The sequence below is a fragment of the Cotesia glomerata genome, linkage group LG10 (assembly GCF_020080835.1).
Source record: "Cotesia glomerata isolate CgM1 linkage group LG10, MPM_Cglom_v2.3, whole genome shotgun sequence".
Taxonomy (NCBI): domain Eukaryota; kingdom Metazoa; phylum Arthropoda; class Insecta; order Hymenoptera; family Braconidae; genus Cotesia; species Cotesia glomerata.
In genome coordinates this window covers 1,281,099-1,301,809 of record NC_058167.1, presented here as the reverse complement: position 1 = coordinate 1,301,809, position 20,711 = coordinate 1,281,099, and the positions used below count along the sequence as shown (strand labels likewise).

Sequence of the window (20,711 nt, the reverse complement as noted above, 5' to 3'; positions counted from 1 at the left end):
GGATTCGAACACGCTCCGAAGAAATTGGCGAAAAAATTTTTTTCCTTTGCGGAAAAATCAACTCAACATCATCCAGAGATCTCCATCGAACACGCCATAAAAATCAGAAAAATTTTTTTTTTCAAATGAGTGAGTAATCTACAAAAAGTGAGAACAAGTGCTTATAAAAAGACTCGAAAATAGAAAAATTTTTTTTTAAACACACTTAATTCAAAAATTAATTAAATAGTGGTTTGATTCCATAAACGCAAAACTTTTTTTTGGAATTAAAAAGAAGAGCAGTTCAAAATTAAAAATTAAAAAAATTTAAAGAAAAATTAATTAACAAAATTTTTTTTTAATTAATTAACAAATTTTTTTTATCGCAAATATATAAAAACGATAAAATAACATAAAAATTCAACAAAATACATCGAACATAAATAAAACATCAAGAAGAAGCCGTCAACATCGCAGTGCAGCCTTGACCTAGGACAACATCGACAACAGCCAACGTCCGAGGACACAGAAGATAAGCCGACAACCATCAGCCCGACCATAGACGAGAACTTCAATAGATAATTACTTCTAAGTAGTAAGTCATTTATTTTTCTGAATATTTGTTTCTGGTCAAAAATCAAAAACAAAATTGTTATTTAAAATTTTTTTTATTCGTTATCGTTCGAAATGTCTTTTTTTTCTTTTTCTCTCTCCCCTCGTAAAATTTTTTTTTTTTTAAATTTTCAAAATGACTAACGATACCGAAGCTATGGAAACAACTATAGCAGAAACAACGGGTAAAATACAGACCCTTGAACAACAAATTCAAGAATTATTAACAGAAAGAGAAGAAAAGAAAAATAATTTTGAAAGAAATTGTCAACAATTAATTAATGATAGTTTAAGAACTTTTCAAAATAATTTAAACGCACAAATACCTAATCCTCAAATTTTTCAAAATAACGGTACCCCAAATTTAAATAAATTCGATTATTTCCTTAAAACCATTCCCGAATTTGACGGATCTACAATTCCAGTAGAATCATTCACAAAAGTATGTACAGATGCGAAAGCCTATATTCGCGAAGTAGATGAAAAAGTATTAGTTAGATTATTAATTTCAAAATGTAAAGGCGGACCTTTAGTTAGACTACTAAATGCAGAAATAAATACAGTAGATCAATTAATTACATTCCTAAATTTAAATTATCGACGTAGCAAACAAGTTTCTGTTTGGCTAAACATATTTAATCAATTTAAACAAAAACCGAACGAACGCGTTATGGATTTTCATTTTAGATGAACATTTAAGAAAAACATTAGCAGAAATAGACGATTCAGCAGGCATAAATAAAAATGAAAAGAAAGTATTAGCTTCAGAAATGGCAATTCAAACATTTTTAGCCGGATTATTCCCACAGATAGCAATATACCTGCGTCAAGCAGAGTACGTAGACCTTCAGACTGCTGCTAAAGCAGCATCAGATACAGAACAGACATTAGAATCAATGAGTAAAATAAATAACATGTTTAAAACACTTAACAATACAGACTGTCACGCCATACAAAATAATCATAATAGGGAAAATTGTAGATACTTAAAGAACGAAAATTCTAAAAATAACGGTAACAATAATAATAACAATAATAATGTTAGAATTAGGTAGGGCCTTTTAAATAAACAATACCAATTAATAGTTAAGAGTATTTATTAATATGTGCATCCGCACGTTACCAAAACTCAATCGGAAGTAAGTGGTGGTACAGTTCTCAAATTTCATCTCAAGCAGGGATCATGACATCACATGACCTCCCCACTACTCATGGGGTAAGACGGTTAGGCGTTACTTCCAACACTCCCTCCCGTCTAGCCATCTTTCACCATTTTACAATGATTCATATAAAATACATAGATTTTCTAAATATATAAAAGTTACATATCTCCGGCTACTCATAATGATAATAATTATTCAATTAATATTATTAAGGCGGAATAATACAATGGCTATCCGGTGAGTCTTTGAGTTTATTTTCCTGAAACAGAATAGTTAATAACTTAACATTGATATATTTTAGCATTCATTAATTTATCAGTCAAATATTTATGTAGGTCAAACGCAAGAGGTTTTGTGAATATATCAGCAATCTGATTCTTTGACGGGATCCATTCAACATCAACAAAATTTCGCGCTACACATTCTTTTACATAATGTTCTCGTATCTCTGTCATATGTCTTAATTTATTACCCCCACTAGTTTTCGCACACGACGCGGCAGCTTTATTGTCACACCACAATTTTATGGGATAAAATACTCTGTCCAAAATTAACTTAAGTGAATTACTTATAGCTTCAATTCCTGACACGCCTCACTCATTGCTACATACTCTGCTTGACATGTAGACAGTGCTACATATGGTTGTTTATGAGTCCGCCAAGTAATTGTATCACCAAACAATTTTATGACATACCCACAAGTTGTTTGAGATCCTTTACAATCTGCTAAGCTCGCATCAGAATATGCTTGTATATCATTTCGCTCACCAGTGTACCTTAATCCTAAGGTTCTGGTTCCTTTCAGATATCTGAACACTCTTTCAACCATACGCCAATCGCTTTCAGTTGGATTAATTTGATGTCTACTTAATACATTAACTGCATAAGATATATCTGGCCAAGTTGCCCCGGCCAAGTATAGCAAACTACCGATCGCTTCTCTGTAAGGAACATTTTTAATTGTTTCAGTAGTAATTAACACATCATCATTTATATTTTCTTCTCTCAACTTTCTTTCTCTATTAATTACCTGAGTGGTAACCATAGGCGTTCTCTGTGGACTCATATCACTAAAATTAAATTTTCCTAAGATTCTACTTATATACTTTTCTTGACTAAGAATGATTTCTCGACTTTGTCTATCTCGATGTATTGAAATTCCCAGAAATTCTTTTGGTTCACCCAAATCACTCATCTCAAATTCCTTTTTAAGTTTTAATTTTACCTCAACCATTTTAGATTTGTCGTTAGAAGCTAAGATAATATCATCAACGTATAGTATTAAAATAAGAATCTTTCCGTTTTCACTCCAAATAAATAAACATGGCTCAATTTCATGATTTTTTAATCCTACACTCAATGCCACATCAGTAAATCTCTCATTCCATTTTTTAGAACTAATCCATAAACCATACAGAGCTCGTTCTAATTTACACACCATAGTATCCCTAATTTCTTGTGTAACATTCACACCTTCTGGGATTTCCATATAAATTTCCTCATCTATAATGCCATTTAAAAATGCAGTTTTTACATCAAGATAACAAGTCTCTAAATCATATTTATTAATTATAGCAAAAGCAGATCTAATCAAGGGCAATCGAGATACAGGGGCATATGTTTCTCTGAGATCATAATTATTATTGTCTTTAAAACCTCGAATCACTAATCGCGCTTTGTATTTAATTTGATTGTCATTTTCAATTTTCTTTTTGAAAACCCACCTAGAGTCTATGATATTTAATCTTTTACCGTTTTTCATTTTAATAGGTCGGTCAACTAATGTCCACACACTATTTTTATTCATAGAATTAAGCTCATCTCTCACAGCATTTTGCCAAAATTCCCATTCTTTTGATTCCATAGCATCTTTAAAAGATATTGGATCTTGTTGAATACCCGCTAACATTGCATGACAAATTTTATCCTGGATTTCACTCGTCTCACAATCTATTCTCTCGCCAAAAACTAGGTTAGCATCAATTTTATCGTTTACATCAATTATTTCCGAAAAACTATTATCTTTAATTGAGTTCCCGTTATTAATTTTCGCATCTGTTAAACTATTTTGCTGTTTCTTTGGTCGTCCTCTCTTTCTTTTCGTCTCTCCCTCCAGTTTTAAAAATTCTAACTCATCTTTATTAAATTCAACAAACCACTTTTCTTTATTAACTGATAATTTTTCAACCGGCCAATCTTTCACACCATTTTTATCATACTTATCACCATACACCAGTTTTTCATTAAAACGAAGTTTTTCTTTGTACTTTAATATATGCTACGCAACCAAAACGTCTCAATTGATTAATGTCAAAATTGTGATTCGGTGCAAACCTTTGTAAAGGTGTTATCATATCGTTAGACTTGTGAGGTGTTCGGTTGTAAGTATATACAGCAGCACTTAAAGCAAGATCCCACATATTTTCAGGTAATTTCGCATCATACATGTAGGCTCTTACTTTCTTCTGTATCGTTTGATTGAACCTTTCGGCTACCCCGTTGTGTTCAGGTGTATCAGGACTTGCTAATTGTTGTTCTGCCCCTAGAGTTTTTAACACCTCGAGCGTGTATCCCCCTGTATACTCAGTACCCTGATCTGTACGTAGATAGCATACTTTCGCGTCTCTACCTAACAAATTTCTTGCGCTTCCTACAAACGCCTCAAAACAGTGACCCGTTTCACTTTTTGCTTTCATTGGATATGCCATTGCTAGTCTAGAATAATCATCTACAAAAACTGAAATGAATTTATATCCTTTTGGATGAGATATTGGACTTATAGGCCCCATAGAATCAGAATGAATTATTTGAAGAGGTTCAGTTGCCCGTCGACGCGTTGAGTTGAATGGTTTTTTATTGAATTTCGCAATCATACATACTTCGCAATCTAAAATAGTATCATCGAAAATCGCGGTTCTAAGATTTGCATTTTCTGGAAATTTACTCTGAAGAGCTTTTAAATAACTAATAGACGCATGACCCAACCTTACATGCCAAAGCATAGCTTTTTTATTTTTAGCAAAACTTTTGTAATTTTCATCGAATGGAGACTCTTTCTCTGATAATTCAACAATAGGTAATTCATCTATATCATGAAATTTTCTATCCTAGATAGACGTGTCAAAGTTTGAATTTTCATAAACAAATTTATTTTCACTCTCTACTACGGATTTTACTTTTTCAGCTTCTACAACTAAGTCATTATTATCTACATGTAACTTTTCTACTAGTAACTCATCTCTTTCATTATCATTACATTCATTATCACCACTAGAATCAATATCGTTTTTAACCTCATCTCGTACCTGTTCGACTGCGTTTGAATTTTCACTCTTCTCTAAAATTTCTTTAGCAGTCACACTCCTCGTTTTATATCTTATTTCATTACAACCATCCGATCTATCTGAAGTTAGATTTGCAATTATTTTTCTACTTATAAAGCTATTCTCATCATTACTCTGACTATTATTAATTTCAAATTCTATTATCCAATAAGGTTTGTTATAAACTCCAGTAATAAATGATTCATTTGAAACAGGATCAAAAATGTCAATTTCTTTACTGTCTAGATAAATACTAAATCCCATTTCCGCAAATTTTCTAAGTGATAATAAATTTTCGGACAAAGCTTCTGCATATATAACATTTTCTATTTCGATCGATTTATTATTATTTAATAAGAACTCGACTTTACCCGCTCCCTCCGTTCTCAAATCTGCGGATTCGTTTTTATTAGCGCATCTAATTTTACCGTGATCTGATCCATCAAAGAATTTAAATATTATTTTACTATTAGTTAAATGTTCTGTTGCACCCGAATCAGCAAGGAATTTTGTAAATATTTTACTTTGTTCAGAAACATCTTTAAATTTGCAACTGTTATCATCAAGATCGGACTGTTGTAAATAATACTGACTATGATTAGTTGAAAGATTCTCAAAAGATATCTTACCTTTATCTTGTTTAGTTTCAGTGAAATTCGCACCTACGTCTTTCTCCTTTGACTTCTGTGGAATCCTCTTATCATTGTTTCGGAAATTTTTATAACCTCCTCTTCCTCGATTGGATTTAAATCTTTTCGCATCTCCGCCTCTCTCATTATTATTCTTCCGTTTCCAATTTTGTTTTCCAGTATTTTGGAAAGCTTTCGACCTTCTCATAGCGTTAAAACGTCCTCTGGCGAAACCACGGCTACACCCTCTACCTCTCTCACCATGTGATTGTTTTGTTTTCTTCAAGGGACAGTCAGCTGCTTTATGGTTGGTCACTTGCCCACACCCATAACATTTTTTCAGTCCTGTCCCTCTCCATGGACAATGAATTGCTATATGACCCAGATCATCACACTCATAACATCTGTCCAAGCAATCACGTCCTTGATGAGCTTGCATTACAGTTCCTGTAGTCTCAGACGCTGTTGCATGGTTTTTATTAGCTTCTGCTTGTAATATGAAAAGTTTTAATTTTTCATAACTAAGCCCTTGACCAGTCGAAGACATTGTCATGAATTCAACTGATTGAACATCAGGAACGGTGGTCATAATAGCACTATAAAAGGCGTCTTTCTTTTTAAGTTCTGACAGTGGCTTAATACCAGACAAATTTCCGTAATTTCTAACGACATCTTCAAATTTTTCAATAAAATCTGAAGCTTTTTCTTTATTTGGATAATATTGCATATTATGTAATAGTCTTCTGAGTGTACTTGAAGAATTATTACTTTCAGTTTTCTTAAGGTCTTTAATTGTATTTAAGAGTTCTACCGGATCTTTTATTCCAATAACTTGAGAATGATACTTATGATCTAAATGATTAATTAAAATGTCTCAAACTTTGAATTTATGTTTTTCAATAATATCAGTCTCAAGATCTCTACGCGGAGCGCTAGTCGGATCAATTACATACAGTAATTCATGAGCTCTTAATTCCGATGTAAAAAGATCATAAAAATGTTCAAACTTTGTATTTGGTGTAAGTTTATAATCTCGTTTCATACCCCCATCTTTACTAATAATTTCTACTTTTAATGTTTCTTTAATTTTATTTGCTAAACTGTCAGAATTTTGAAATTCGCTAACACTTCTATCTACTTTTAACTTTTTAAACTCTTGTTGTACTAACTTAGAAACTTGATTTTTCAATTCTCCAAGACCACTACTAGAAGTACCACCGTTCGATGTGCTCTCATCTCTATCAACTAATTTTTGATAATGCTCATGCATTTTACTGCATTCATTATTCACATCTTTTATTTGCTTACGGATCTCATTATTTTTGTCTTCAAGGGTTTTTGTTTGTTTAACAAAAACATCTTTTTGTTTATTGAACTCATCAATAATCAAACCTTGAATTTTTTCTATTTTAGCAACAGCTGCCTGAGCACCTAACAGAGATTCCTGGCACTGCTTCATCATATTGGTAGAGGATTCGCAAAATTGTCTCACCAGAGATAACACTTCGTCTTTACCAGTGTTACTCTCCACAATTTGTGAAGCAGTAGCACGTACTGCTTCAATTTCATTATTTTTTGCAACTATATTAGAAACGGAAAAATGTTTTGATTTAATTTTATAATTAAGATTAACTGATTCTATAAATTTAATTGATGGTAAAGATTTACCTCCTTGGGATAAGTCTGTTTTGTTTAACAGAGTACTTTTCTTGTCACATCTCTTTTTCTCGCATCTCTCTCTCTCTCGGCCTCATCTCCACTCTCAATCGCATCTCTTGATAATGTCTCCTCATCTTCCTGAGACACAGATTTTTGGTCATCATCTCCTGGTGAGACTACCCAAGGACCATCTCCTTCTTGTTTCTCAATCCACTTAATAGCGGCTCTCCACTCGTCCTCGTTCATATTGCTTTTATCTGTTAAACGAATTAATTTTTAATTAATAATATTCTTATACCAGGAGTTATGCCTTAAGCCTGGTTGACTGAACAACAAGTATGGCCAGGTTAAAGCAAGCAGTAATATATATAATCCGAACACAAGATCATACATACAACCACTTCAGTAATTCAAGAAGTAAATGAATGCACAGCATCCATCACTAAGCATGAATCACAAAGTAAAACCTTGTATTTATTTTTGAACATACAAGTTAATTATTATTCATTGTTGTCAAAAATTAATTTTGAATTAGATGACCTTAAGTGAGAAAATCCAAATAATTGGATTAATTCTCAATATTTTTATGTACATAAAATTTATGATTTTCAACCAACCTGCTTGATAAGGTACCTCACGCGTCTCAAGATGAAATAACACTCTCTCACCACTAATACTTAGTGATATTTCCTCTCCAGGATGGTTTTGTTCAAATTGAAAAACTTTTCTGTATCTTTCCAAGAATTTTTTAAATAATTCCTCGTCTCCAATTTCTGCAGATAAATATATAGCTATTAATATTTTTATTTATTTGTGTGCACACTATTTAAAATTGTAACTCTATACAACTTTAATTTATATTTATACATAAGTATAAAATTTCGTTAAATCAATTTAACTTTTCAGAATTTAATCTGATAAATAAACCGCTTCATTTGGATACAAGTTAAATATTTAAACGTTGGTTTAAATTTCTATTTAAACCAGTTTTAATCTTCATAAACGTATAAACGTATGAAGTCACTCTCAATATTTTTCTCAAAGTAAACATTGAGTAACAAAGGCGCATCTCAGTGTTTTCAAAATATCCAACAACCCAACGATTGTTCGATGCTGTTACCATGTGTGCTTGGCCCCATGTGTAACGTTTCAGGTTACATAGTCTCAAAAGTAATAAAACTTGGTTTCAACACTTCTATATACAATATGTAACATGAACATTTTAACAGGCAAGGAATATTACAATATTCCTTCCTGGTTAACAAATAAAAATTCTGCCAAATTTATTAATTTTAAATTTTAAAATTACGTACGTATTTTTCGCTTCTCAAAAATTCATGCTCATCTCTTAAATATTCTGACACATCTCAAATATAAAAATTTTCTTTCATATTACTTACGTTGACCGTTGTCATGGTCAAACTTTCCAACAGAAGATGCTTCTTCTGACATTTCTGCAATTTTTCAAAACTTGAATTGTTCAAAACTTCAAATCTTGATTATTCACTTCAGTTCACTTAAACAATTCACCTCACGTTAGTCACTTATGTTCTCGAGAACTTCAAAGTTTCTTATTAAACGTAATAATTATTTATTGCTTAAAATTTTGAAAGTTTTAATTTATTAATTTTGCGCAGTGGACACGTGTACGGCTCATAACCTGTTAGAATTAGGTAGGGCCTTTTAAATAAACACTACCAATTAATAGTTAAGAGTATTTATTAATATGTGCATCCGCACGTTACCAAAACTCAATCGGAAGTAAGTGGTGGTACAGTTTTCAAATCTCATCTCAAGCAGGGATCATGACATCACATGACCTCCCCACTACTCATGGGGTAAGACGGTTAGGCGTTACTTCCAACAAATAACTACAACAGAAATAATAATAAAAACAATTCTAACTCCAACGGTAATTACCATAAAAATAATAATAATAGAAATGGTAGACAAACGCAATGTAATAACTGTAAAAATTTCGGGCACGTAGAAAAAGCTTGTCGTAAGAGAAGTTTTGACCTAGGTAAACAAGCTGGACTTCAAGCGGCACAAGCAAACCAGGGAAACGGACAAACGTTTCCTCCTCCAGGCACATCAGGGGGAAACGAGTTGCCCCAGGAGTGCCGGAACCAGAATTAAAAATAAGAAAACCTTCAAAAACATATTTCGTAGGCGCAATGTCATCAGATTACAAGCCTACATCCATTATGATCAAATCAAAAGATATAATTTCAAGTTATGGAAAAATTTTATTAGATACTGGGTGTAATTTAAACTTAATCAAATATAGCGAAGTCAAAAATAAAAATGTAATCAATGATTTATTTTGTTACAATTTAAACGGAGTTTCAGAAGCAATTACACTCGGTAAAATACAAATTTAAATTTTTAATAAAAACACATATTTTCATGTAATCTCAGATGACTTTCCCTTAGATTACACAGGCATAATCGGTATGGAATTTTTACGCGAACAAGGCAGCATAATCGATTTGGTTCAAAATACAGTAACATTCACAAAATTAAATAACTTAGAAATCTCATTAACAGAAGGACAGTATTTTGTCTTAAAACCTCGAACAAAAACAGCAATTTTTGTTCGAGTAGATAACAATCTTAATGAAGGATACGTGCCTCGTATAGATTTAGGTGACGGTACTTTTGCTGGTGAAGCAATAGTTAGTAATCGTAATGGTATAGCTCATTTGTATGCAATAAATACTCTTAGTAAAAGTGTCAAAGTAAAAGTGCCAATAATCTCCTTGTATCTTTTTGAAACGAGTGAAGAAGGTAGCACTTCCTTATCGCAAGATGAAACAGATCAACAAGGTAATAAAAGTACCAGGGCCCGGGAAAATCGCGTTGATATTGTATTAAGTCTCTTGCGTTTTGAACATTTGAATGGCGAAGAGCGTAAAAAAATAATTTCATTAATTGAAAAATATGCTGACCTCTTTAGCATTCAGGGAGAAAATTTGCAAGCAACATCAGTAGCTTCACATACCATACCTACTAAAAACGATATTCCAGTAAACACTAGACAATATAGGCACCCTCCTTCACATAGAGAGGAAATCAAAAGACAAATTACTGAACTTCTGTCAATGGATGTTATCGAACCATCTACCTCTCCATACAATTCACCTTTATTTATCATACCTAAGAAAAAAGACTCTCAAGGCAGAATAAAATACAGACTAGTAATTGACTATCGTAAATTAAATGAGATAACTATTGGCGATGCGTATCCATTACCCCTAATTAATGATATACTTGATCAATTAGATGGTGCAATTTATTTTTCAATTTTCGACTTAAAATCAGGTTTTTATCAGATAAAAGTAGATGAAAAAGATAAACATAAAACTGCATTTACAACTCCTCGTGGTCATTTTCACTTTAACAGAATGCCATTTGGACTTAAAAATGCACCTGCAACATTTCAAAGATTAATGGATTTAGTCTTACGTGGTTTACAAGGCGTAGACTTATTTGTTTATTTAGATGATATAGTTATTTATGCTCGTTATCTTGAAGAGCACACTGCTAAATTTGAAAGATTAGCAGAACGTTTACGTAAAGCCAATTTTTCAACCCGATAAATGCGAATTTTTAAGAAAAGAAGTCATTTACTTAGGTCATCTCATTTCTGCCGACGGTGTCAAACCTGATCCCGAGAAAATTAGAGCAATTAAAGAATACAAAAGACCCATTAGTACCAAACATGTAAGAGAATTTCTCGGACTTGCTGGTTATTATCGGCGTTTCATAAAGGATTTTGCAAAAATAGCTAAGCCATTATCGGATCTTACAAGTAAAAACGCGAAATTTATCTGGACTCCTGAATACCAAGAAGTTTTCGAAACTTTACGCGATAAACTGTGTACAGCTCCGATACTGCAATATCCGGATTTTTCAAAACCGTTTATTTTAACGACCGACGCATCTAACTACGCAGTTGGTGCAATTCTCTCTCAGGGTAAAATAGGTGAAGATAAAATAGTAGCAGCAGCCTCTTGTTTTGCCGCCAAGGCAAAAGAGAGTTGGTCACCCCAACTCTCATAACTATACCTGTTTTGCCGCCAAGGCAAAAGAGAGTTGGTCACCCCGACTCTCATAACTATACCTGTTTTGCCGCCAAGGCAAAAGAGAGTTGGTCACCCCGACTCTCATAACTGTACCAAAAGCTTAACCAGACTCGAGACTCAACAAGAGTCATTTCTATGACTGTTCTCCGCGAACACGTCCAATAACACGTTTGTAATGGCTACCGCACCTGCGCACCATGAGCTAGCGGGAAGAAGCCCGGCCGGCACGAAGCACGAGGCGCCAGACGCCATGTGCACAGTGAGTTGTGTTTGGGACTTGTAACCGACACAATATACCCGCTAGCCTCACTAACACTGATCCTACTTTGTGCCTTTTTTCTTTGTTCAATAATTTATATAACAGTACATTCGCTATTTGATTTCAATTCAATTCATTAAATTATTAATTTGTGTTCTTTATCGCCGTAAAAAATAATATAATTTCAGAATAATTAAATTTAAATTTGATACTTGTGACGCAGTAGTTTGTTGGCGTCGCAGCCATTGTTTAACTTGCACGCCGTGCAATAAAGAAGCGTGATTTCATCATCTTTAATTAATTGTTGTAATTTCAAGTCTCTTTGGACATAATTAAAAATAAAATAAATTTCTAATAAATTTAACTTCATAATAAAAATTATCTTGTAGAACAAATTATCAAACGTAGTGCTTCCCACGTGTTAAATATTGACATTATAATTGATCTAGACTCGCGTGAATATTTGCATTAAATTCAACCAATTTAAGTTCCAATTATTATCACGAAACATATTTAATCTAAATAATTAACTTTCAACTGATCTCAATTTAACTAACTAACTATTTCATATTCTCAATTCATAAAAACATTTGATCCTCTCGGATCTTTATCAGCAGGTTGACGGTTGACCTCAACAACCTAACGGCGGCTGAGATCCTCTCTCACCCCTATTGTGCGCCTAGTACAATTATTTATACTTACACACACACACAGTTTCACATCATACGCATCTGTATCTATCTTCGAGGAGTTTTTCTCTAGTCATTGCTAGAGTTTTCTCCCATTGGGGAATAAATTAGTTATAATTATTCACCCCAACATCGAGTGTTTTATTTTAAAATTAGAATTCCTGATCCTGATCCTAAATAATCAAGAAGAACAAAATAATTACGGAAACTCTCATTCTTGGAGAGTTTGCGACAAAACACTCTCGTGAACTAAATAAACACGAGAAAAATTACTCTACAACAGAAAAAAAGATGGTTGCAGCACTATTCGGTATGAAAACTTTTAGGCCATATATTTACGGTAAAGAATTCACTCTCGTTACCGATCATAGACCGTTAGTGTGGGTAAACTCAATGAATGACCCAACATCTCGTGTGATGAGATGGAGAGAACGTCTCAAAGAGTTTGAATACACTGTATTATACAAAGCAGGTAGGAAAAACACAAATGCCGACGCCTTGTCTCGTAATCCTGTACCAGAAAAACGCAAAGTTTATCCAATAAAATTTAAATGGCGACCCACGGGCCAACCGGGAATCGCGAGACTCAGAACAACCGATACATCATGTTCTGAGACCAAAATTACAAAAAAACCGAAAGTGGCTATCCACTCAAAAACTAATAATTCGGACAAAAATTTAAAAATTAATTCAAAAACTAAAAATAAATGTTCAAAAATCGTTACTAATTCAGTCGACGAGATTAGCAATACGAATTCAAAAATTTTACCGGAGGCTGGTACTCTGGCGGCGGGGTTACGCGACTCAGTCGAAAGGACCTCATTAACTGGCAAAAAGATCCAGGAGGCTAATAAAATCGCGGTTTCACCTGATGAAAGCACTCAGGCGGCGGAGTTAAACGACTCAGTCGAAAGGCAAAAATCTGCCAAAAAGATTCAGATAGCTAATAAGTTCGTGGTTTCACCTGATGAAAGCACTCAGGCGGCGGAGTTAAACGACTCAGTCGAAAGGCAAAAATCTGACAAAAAGATTCAGATAGCTAATAAGTTCGTGGTTTCACCTGATGAAAGCACTCAGGCGGCGGAGTTAAACGACTCGGTCGAAAGGCAAAAATCTGACGAAAAGTTTCAGATAGCTAATAAGTTCGTGGTTTCACCTGATGAAAGCACTCAGGCGGCGAGATTAAACGACCCAGTCGAAAGGCAAAAATCTGACAAAAAGGATCAGATAGCTAATGCGTTCATTCATAAAAATTTAAATAAAAACTCTTATTCTGAAACAGATATTCAGGCGGTTGAGACATGCGCCTCAGTCGAAAAACCTTCGGAAATACGCGATGAAAATAGGAGTGGCTACCCTATAAATCAACGGTCATTTTCAAAGGGAGCAAATAAAGTTAGGATCAGTAGAAACTCCGATCAAAACGAAAAACGGTTTATTCCATACCCTATCGATAAATAAAATATCAAAAACAAAAACATAGATTCAAATTTAAATATAACAGATACAGATAACAAAGATAACAAAATGAATTCAGATAAAAATATAAATTCATCAAATAATAATAATTAAAAAGAGAAATCAAATAAACATAATAATAATTTAAAATCATCAAATACAGAAAATAAATTAAGCACGGTAGGTATTGTAAGCACTTTACCTGACTATTCTGATGAATCATCATCATCAGCATCGGGTAACGTAATTGACGCATTAACTTTAAGAAGGAAACTCATTAGAAATAATGAAGTTTTATTATCAGACGAAGAATCAAACATGACTGACTTCGACTTATCATACATAACTAAAGATTCAAATAAATCTTCAAATAAAAATAATTCACAAAAACAAAAGTTATTATCCAAAATTCCCAAATACAAAAATCCAAAAATTCAAAAATCACAGAACCTACATTACCACCAACAGAAAACACAGAAATACCAACGACATCTACACAATTTACTCCAAACGTACATACAAAAATCAAAAATAGATTTATCCCTCTTCAATATAAGAGAACACAAAAGTTTGCGGATTTTACACCTTCTCCAATCTTTCGTACGCGCAAAAGAATTAACAAAAACATTAGTAAAACTGCGTTTAGAATTATCGACACTTCAGATGACGAATCAAATACTGAAGAATCAGAAATCGTAGAGTCAAGAATATATTCAAATAACTCAAATGATATAAGTTCAGAGTCTCCTATAGAAACAATTCCAATTTATCACAGAACACCGAATAAATTAATTACGCATAAAGTAAAAGATATGGGAGGTGCCATACTGTGGTCCCCAGACCTAGGTGGTGATCACCCCCAACATATAACAGTTAAAGCTCTTATTAATAATAATAATGATAATAATATGTCTACAGAAGACATACAAGAAATCTCAAACACGACACAGTCAATGACAGTAGATCCATCTGTCGAACAAATACCTTCAACACTTATTACACCGACAGAAAGTAAAATAACAGACAAACTAATAGACATTAACAAAGACGATAGAAAAGATATAGTTCAAACGGTAAAGACTAATGACCCTCCACCATTACGCAGGTCAACGAGACAACGAAAACCCAAAACATGTACGTGTGGATCAGACAATACAAGCACACATACACACACATAAACCTATACCAAAGAAAATACAGACACTTTCAAAGAAAATTCAAAATAAACAATTTAACAATAAAGTTACAAAAAAGATTAAAAATATTAAATTACCAGACATAATGGTAACGTTAAAAGCACTCAAAAATAAGAATAATAACGGTAATTCAAATACAAATAAAATTCTGAAAACAAAAAGACAATTGACAACAATAGCCGAAAATAATATTGCTAAAAATAAAAACATAAATTCCATAATCCCACTAAATTTACAAAAAGATTCAAATTCACAAAAAACGAGCCAAGCTCAAAATCAAATAAATATCGATCGTATCGACGTACAAACAGAACTCAAAAATCCTAATTTACCCATTCCAGATATAGAAAATCCCGAAAAAGAAAATACAACATTAAACAAAACTCAAAACAATTCAAATCAAACAATAAACGTTTCATACATAGACGAATCCGACGATGACAAACAAAATAATGATAATAGTAACCAAATAGATTCACAACAATTAGATTCAAATACAGAAAAGACTAATAATATAATTAACGCAGTAGCATTAGGTGGTGAAATTAACAATGATCAACCTAATGACGGGGAAAATGATCAACCTAGTGACGATAATAACGCTCAACTTATTAACGATAATAACGATCCACCTGATGACGATGATGATGACTCACCCGAAGATGATAATAATTCAGATGATAATTCAACAGATTCAGATTTTTCGAATATTTCAGACGATTTTAGTAACGAAAAGATATTAGAGACAAAAGATAATTTAGAAATGCAAAAAAATAGTTATTTATGTTTTATAAATGCAGACGGTACAGTACATAGCGATATCAGTAAGAAACTTATAGAAATGGGATATTTAAATAAATTAAATCCAAATAATACATATAAATTAGGTGATATAATTAAAATGGGCACCTTTAGAAAAAAGGTAATCGCTTTAGTAACACAAAGTAATAGTAAAAATAATCTGACAGAGATAGACTATTTAAAATCTTTCAAAAATTTAAAAACTTATCTATTAAATAACAATATTCAAACAATTAGCGTATCACAAGGTCGAAGCAGCCTAAATGAAACCGTATGGTCTAAAATAAAGAGTATTATCACTAAAATTTTTACAGGAACAGAAATTAAATTTACAATTTGTAGAGATTTAATCATAATTCCTTCGGTAGAAGATAGATATAGAATCATGCTAGAAAATCACGAAACTCCAATGGCAGGTCATAAAGGAGTAACAAAGACATACAATAGAATTAGACAGAGATATTTTTTGGATAATATAAAAATTCAGGTAGAAGACTGTACGCAAATGCATAAGTTGTCAGAAAAAGAAATTAGTGAGAATAAAAACAAAACAGCCGATGGTAATTACAGATACATCAGCATAAATTTGGGATAAATTAGCATTAGATATAGTAGTTCCGAATAAAACGTCAGCAAATGGTTACTCTTACATTTTAACCATGCAGGACGATCTTTCAAAATTTTGTTTCGCGATACCGTTAGTAACAATGACTGCTAAAGATATTGCAGAAGCTTTAGTAGAACATTTTATCTGTAAATTTGGATGTCCAAAAGTTATTTTAACCGATCAAGGTCAAGCTTTTATAGATAAAGTTATGACTTGCTTAGCAAAAACATTTAAAATTAAACAAATAAAAATAACCGCGTTCAGACCACAAGCAAATGGTGGTTTAGAACGAAGTCATCAAGTTCTAACAGATTATATCAAACATTATACAACTAAAAACGATCGGGACCGGTGGTTACCGCAAGCGACATTAGCATACAATACTAGTGTACATGAAGGTACAAAATAAACACCTTATAAATTAGTGTTTGGAAAAGAAGCTTGTTTACCGTCAGAATTCTCTTACCTAGACGACATACCTACGTACGCTGACTATATCAAAAATCATGCAACGAGACTGTTAGAAACTCAAAAAGAAGCTAGAGAAAATCTAGAAAAAGCAAAACAAAAATCAAAAATTCGATATGATAAAAATATACATCCGATAAATTTTAAAATAGGTCAAAACATTTATTTAGTCAAAAATCAAAAAACAGGTAAATTTGATGATAATTATTTAGGTCCATATAAAATTACTGAAATATTCCTCGATAAAAATGATATTGAAATAGAAATAAAACAGGGAAAACGAAAAATAGTCCATTGCGACAGAGCAAAAATCGCACATTAATAAAAACGCGATAAATAGGGCAATTAGTAAAGATAGAAATCACCAGACACATTTCTCTTACAGGTAAAAATGAACGTGGTCAAGGTTTTGTCCATCTTAATGATGCTAACCACAACAACAAATGCATTCATTGCATATGATTGCGGAGCGGTAGCGACAAATTTTACTACATTGTCATTAGTCAACATAAAAGAATGCGAAAAACCCATAAACAAATTCTTAAAAATAAGCATACATAAGTTATCAAAATCAATTTCAAACCAATTATTTTTCAGATTCTCTTCTCTTTCTTTTTTTTTTCCAAAAAAAAAAAAAAAAAAAAAAATTTTTCCCCTTACCCCTAAAAATACAAAAAAAAGTAAAAGAGAATTAACACGGTAATTCATAAATAAACAATCCAAAAATGAAATTGAAAACAAAAATAACTTAAAACAATGATGAGCAAAACTAAAATAGATAATATGACGAGAAACAAATTTTTTTTTCAGAAAAATAATGACTAATTTTTTTACAGGAAACATAAAATAAAAATAAAGAACGTATCAGTTAGACAAATAACAAGCATTAACCATAACATTATTAATAATAAATAAGAGATATCATATAGAATAGTTTATAACAAATCTTTTTTAACAAATTTTTTTTTTCTAATTAACGGTAAACGTCTAGACATACCGGCTGAAGTGATTACAAAGATAAAAGATAGGTACGTTTATTTCCTTCTGAAAATAAGAAGATTAGGGCCATTAGAGGTCCAAAGATATTCAAAATAAATTATACGTTTAATCTCTAAAAGTAGAAATACGAATGCTAGTATAGAAGCAATAAATAAAAAGATTATTGTCATTAAGATTCCAGTAAAACTTAAAATAATTTTTACACGCATAATTTTAACAAATACTTAGAAAAAAAAAATAAGTACATAGTAAGCAAATCGATGTTACAAAAATAAATGTTAAATAATAACGAAGTACGATAACTACTTTACCATTTAAAGACAATTGAAGAAAGATTTACAAAAGAATCCCATGACAGGTAAAATAGCTATTTCAAAATCAATGGAGTAACTCTCGACTCACAGGAACGCGAGTCTACTGGGAGAGAGCAAACTCCTGGAAAATTTTTTTTTAATAAGAGTAACTCTTGACTCACAGGGACGCGAGTCTACTGGGAGAGAGCAAACTCCTGAAAATTTTTTTTAGGAATGGCTCTCGACTAACAGGGATGCGAGTCTACTGGGAGGGAGCAAACTCCTAAAAAAATTTTTTTGGACAATGCATAGCGCGCGAAATACTTTTTTTTTCTCTAGCAGAAATTGAATTCAACACCCCCTATATAACAAGCGGGACGCTTGTCTAGAGGGAGGGACATGTTACGTCCCCACCTGCATTCGCAGATGTCTCTGATAGCAAATACGCGCGCTAATTTAAAACCCTAATAATTATACAATAATTCCATAAATATTCATTTTTTATAAATAATAATGTAAAATGATAAATAAAGAATTCTAAATGTTAAATATTAAACATAAAATATTAGAAATAGAAAATGATAAGAAATGTAAATCTCAGCCAATACCTGAGTAAACAGAATATTTTTAAGTTCACATTAACATTTTTTCTCGAAGAATGTTAATGGAAAAACTAGAATGATTCATTGTAAGACAACTAGCGTTCTAAATAAACTAATGTTCTAAATAAACAAACGATAACGAACACTTGCGTGTCCTGGACTCTAGAGTTGAGTCAGCGCGCGTCATCCGAGTGGGCCTCGGAAATGCCACGCACATCAACTCAGGAGAACAGGATATTTGGGGCCCGATACGCAACCCTACTCTTCCTAAGGCGCGGCCCTTGGACGAGGTGATATAATGAGGGTGCACGGGTAGTTCGGGGCTCTTCTTGATCTTAAAGTTACGAACTTAAGACTCTTGATAATTAATTCTTGTCGAGAGACTATTAAATCTAATACCACTACGTACTTCACGGCAGTTGTCAAACCGTACAATTTCCAAGTGTATTTTAAATAGTTAAATAAATTCATTTGTTAATTAAATTCATCGAAGTTAGTTATTTCGGAGTTAATTCGAGAACCTCTACTTACGACTCTGGAGGTCATAACATCTTTATCTCCAGCTTTAGTTGTTTTACTAGTTACTTACAAACCCGTGAGGTAACCGGGACGTAACAATTGATAGCTTCACTCAATTGCAAAAACAAGTAAATATCAAATTTTCTGCAGCCAATCAAATTTATTCATCACGCCTATCTTTTTTCTCTCTCTTTTAGCGAAACCAGATTTCTGGCCCTACTTATAACCTACTCAACTTGACCAAATAACTAACACGACCAATAATGTACTAATTACTCTATCAGAGATCGTTGACTCGGCTCACAGGAGTAACAGTAGTGTGACTAAACATATACCGAGATACTCGTTCAGCTTATTCATACGTTCCCAAGTTGAAAAAATTAACTTAAATGAACTTAATTGCTATACTAAAACAATTTATTTAAGCTCATGTAAGTTCATTTTTTCGACTCGGGTTATTACAGGGACAACAAAAAAAAGACCAATCGTATGTCGAGATGGCCCTGCAATACACTCTCATACACTGCTAACAGAACCAACAACAAAGAGACTAATCGTATGTCGAGATGGTCCTGCAGCACACATGCATAACCCGTACCAATATTACACACACAACCCTGACACTACTAATTGACTTTTACTTTTCTTTATAATTTAACAATTTACTTCAACAAATCAATTTAACTTCAAAACTTCAACTAAAATTATTCAGTCATCAGCTAGTAATTAGTTACACAATATTTTCAAACTAATAAACTGATTCCATAATATAAATCAGAATTCAATATTCAATTCTGATAATTAATTAATTTTAATTAAATTCTTAATGAATTTTAACGACAAAATTCGACTGAAAAATTCCTGAACTTAAGTTCAACTCTGATAATTAATTCAATTTTAAATAAATTCTTGATAAAACTAACCAACACAAAATCGATACCCGATGAAAAAAGATTTTGTCTAATCATATATAATCATGCATAATCGTCTATATATGATCAGATCCAAAAATTGGCCAGGTCTAATCATACATAACTCGATCTGATTATATATGAACAGATCTGTTTATATATGATCATGTATAATCACTTATATATGATCAGATCCACAAATTGGCCAGATCTAATCATACATAACTTGATCTGTTTATATATGAATAGACATGTTTATATATGATCATGTATAATCATATATGATCAGCTCCAAAAAATGGCCACATCAAATCCCCGTGTAAAAATGATATGATATCATTATGAAGCTCATAATGAATATCATAATGAATCTCATATTTTGGCACTAATATGACATTCATATAAGAGCTGTATCAATACTTTGGAAACCCGTAATAAATAAAATACTTGTGAGAA

The 20,711-nt window shown here is 32.4% G+C and overlaps 2 protein-coding genes across 2 annotated transcripts in view; one reads left to right on the top strand and one right to left on the bottom strand.

Annotated features, from left to right (window-relative positions):
• Nucleotides 1–20,711, top strand: part of LOC123273041 (chitin synthase chs-2-like) — a 133,480-nt gene that overhangs the window by 18,106 nt on the left and 94,663 nt on the right. The window lies entirely within an intron of this gene.
• LOC123273061 lies at nt 1,933–6,543 on the bottom strand. Its single transcript, XM_044740246.1, has 2 exons — nt 5,707–6,543; nt 1,933–2,013 (listed from the first exon to the last, which is right to left on the bottom strand). Exons 1-2 carry the CDS (start codon nt 6,431–6,433, stop codon nt 2,006–2,008), a joined length of 735 nt encoding a protein of 244 aa, XP_044596181.1. The 5' UTR covers nt 6,434–6,543; the 3' UTR covers nt 1,933–2,005.

What these genes read in the sequence shown, in the direction of transcription:
- LOC123273061 (XM_044740246.1), bottom strand. Translation starts at nt 6,433, where the DNA reads ATGCAATATTATCCAAATAAAGAAAAAGCTTCAGATTTTATTGAAAAA.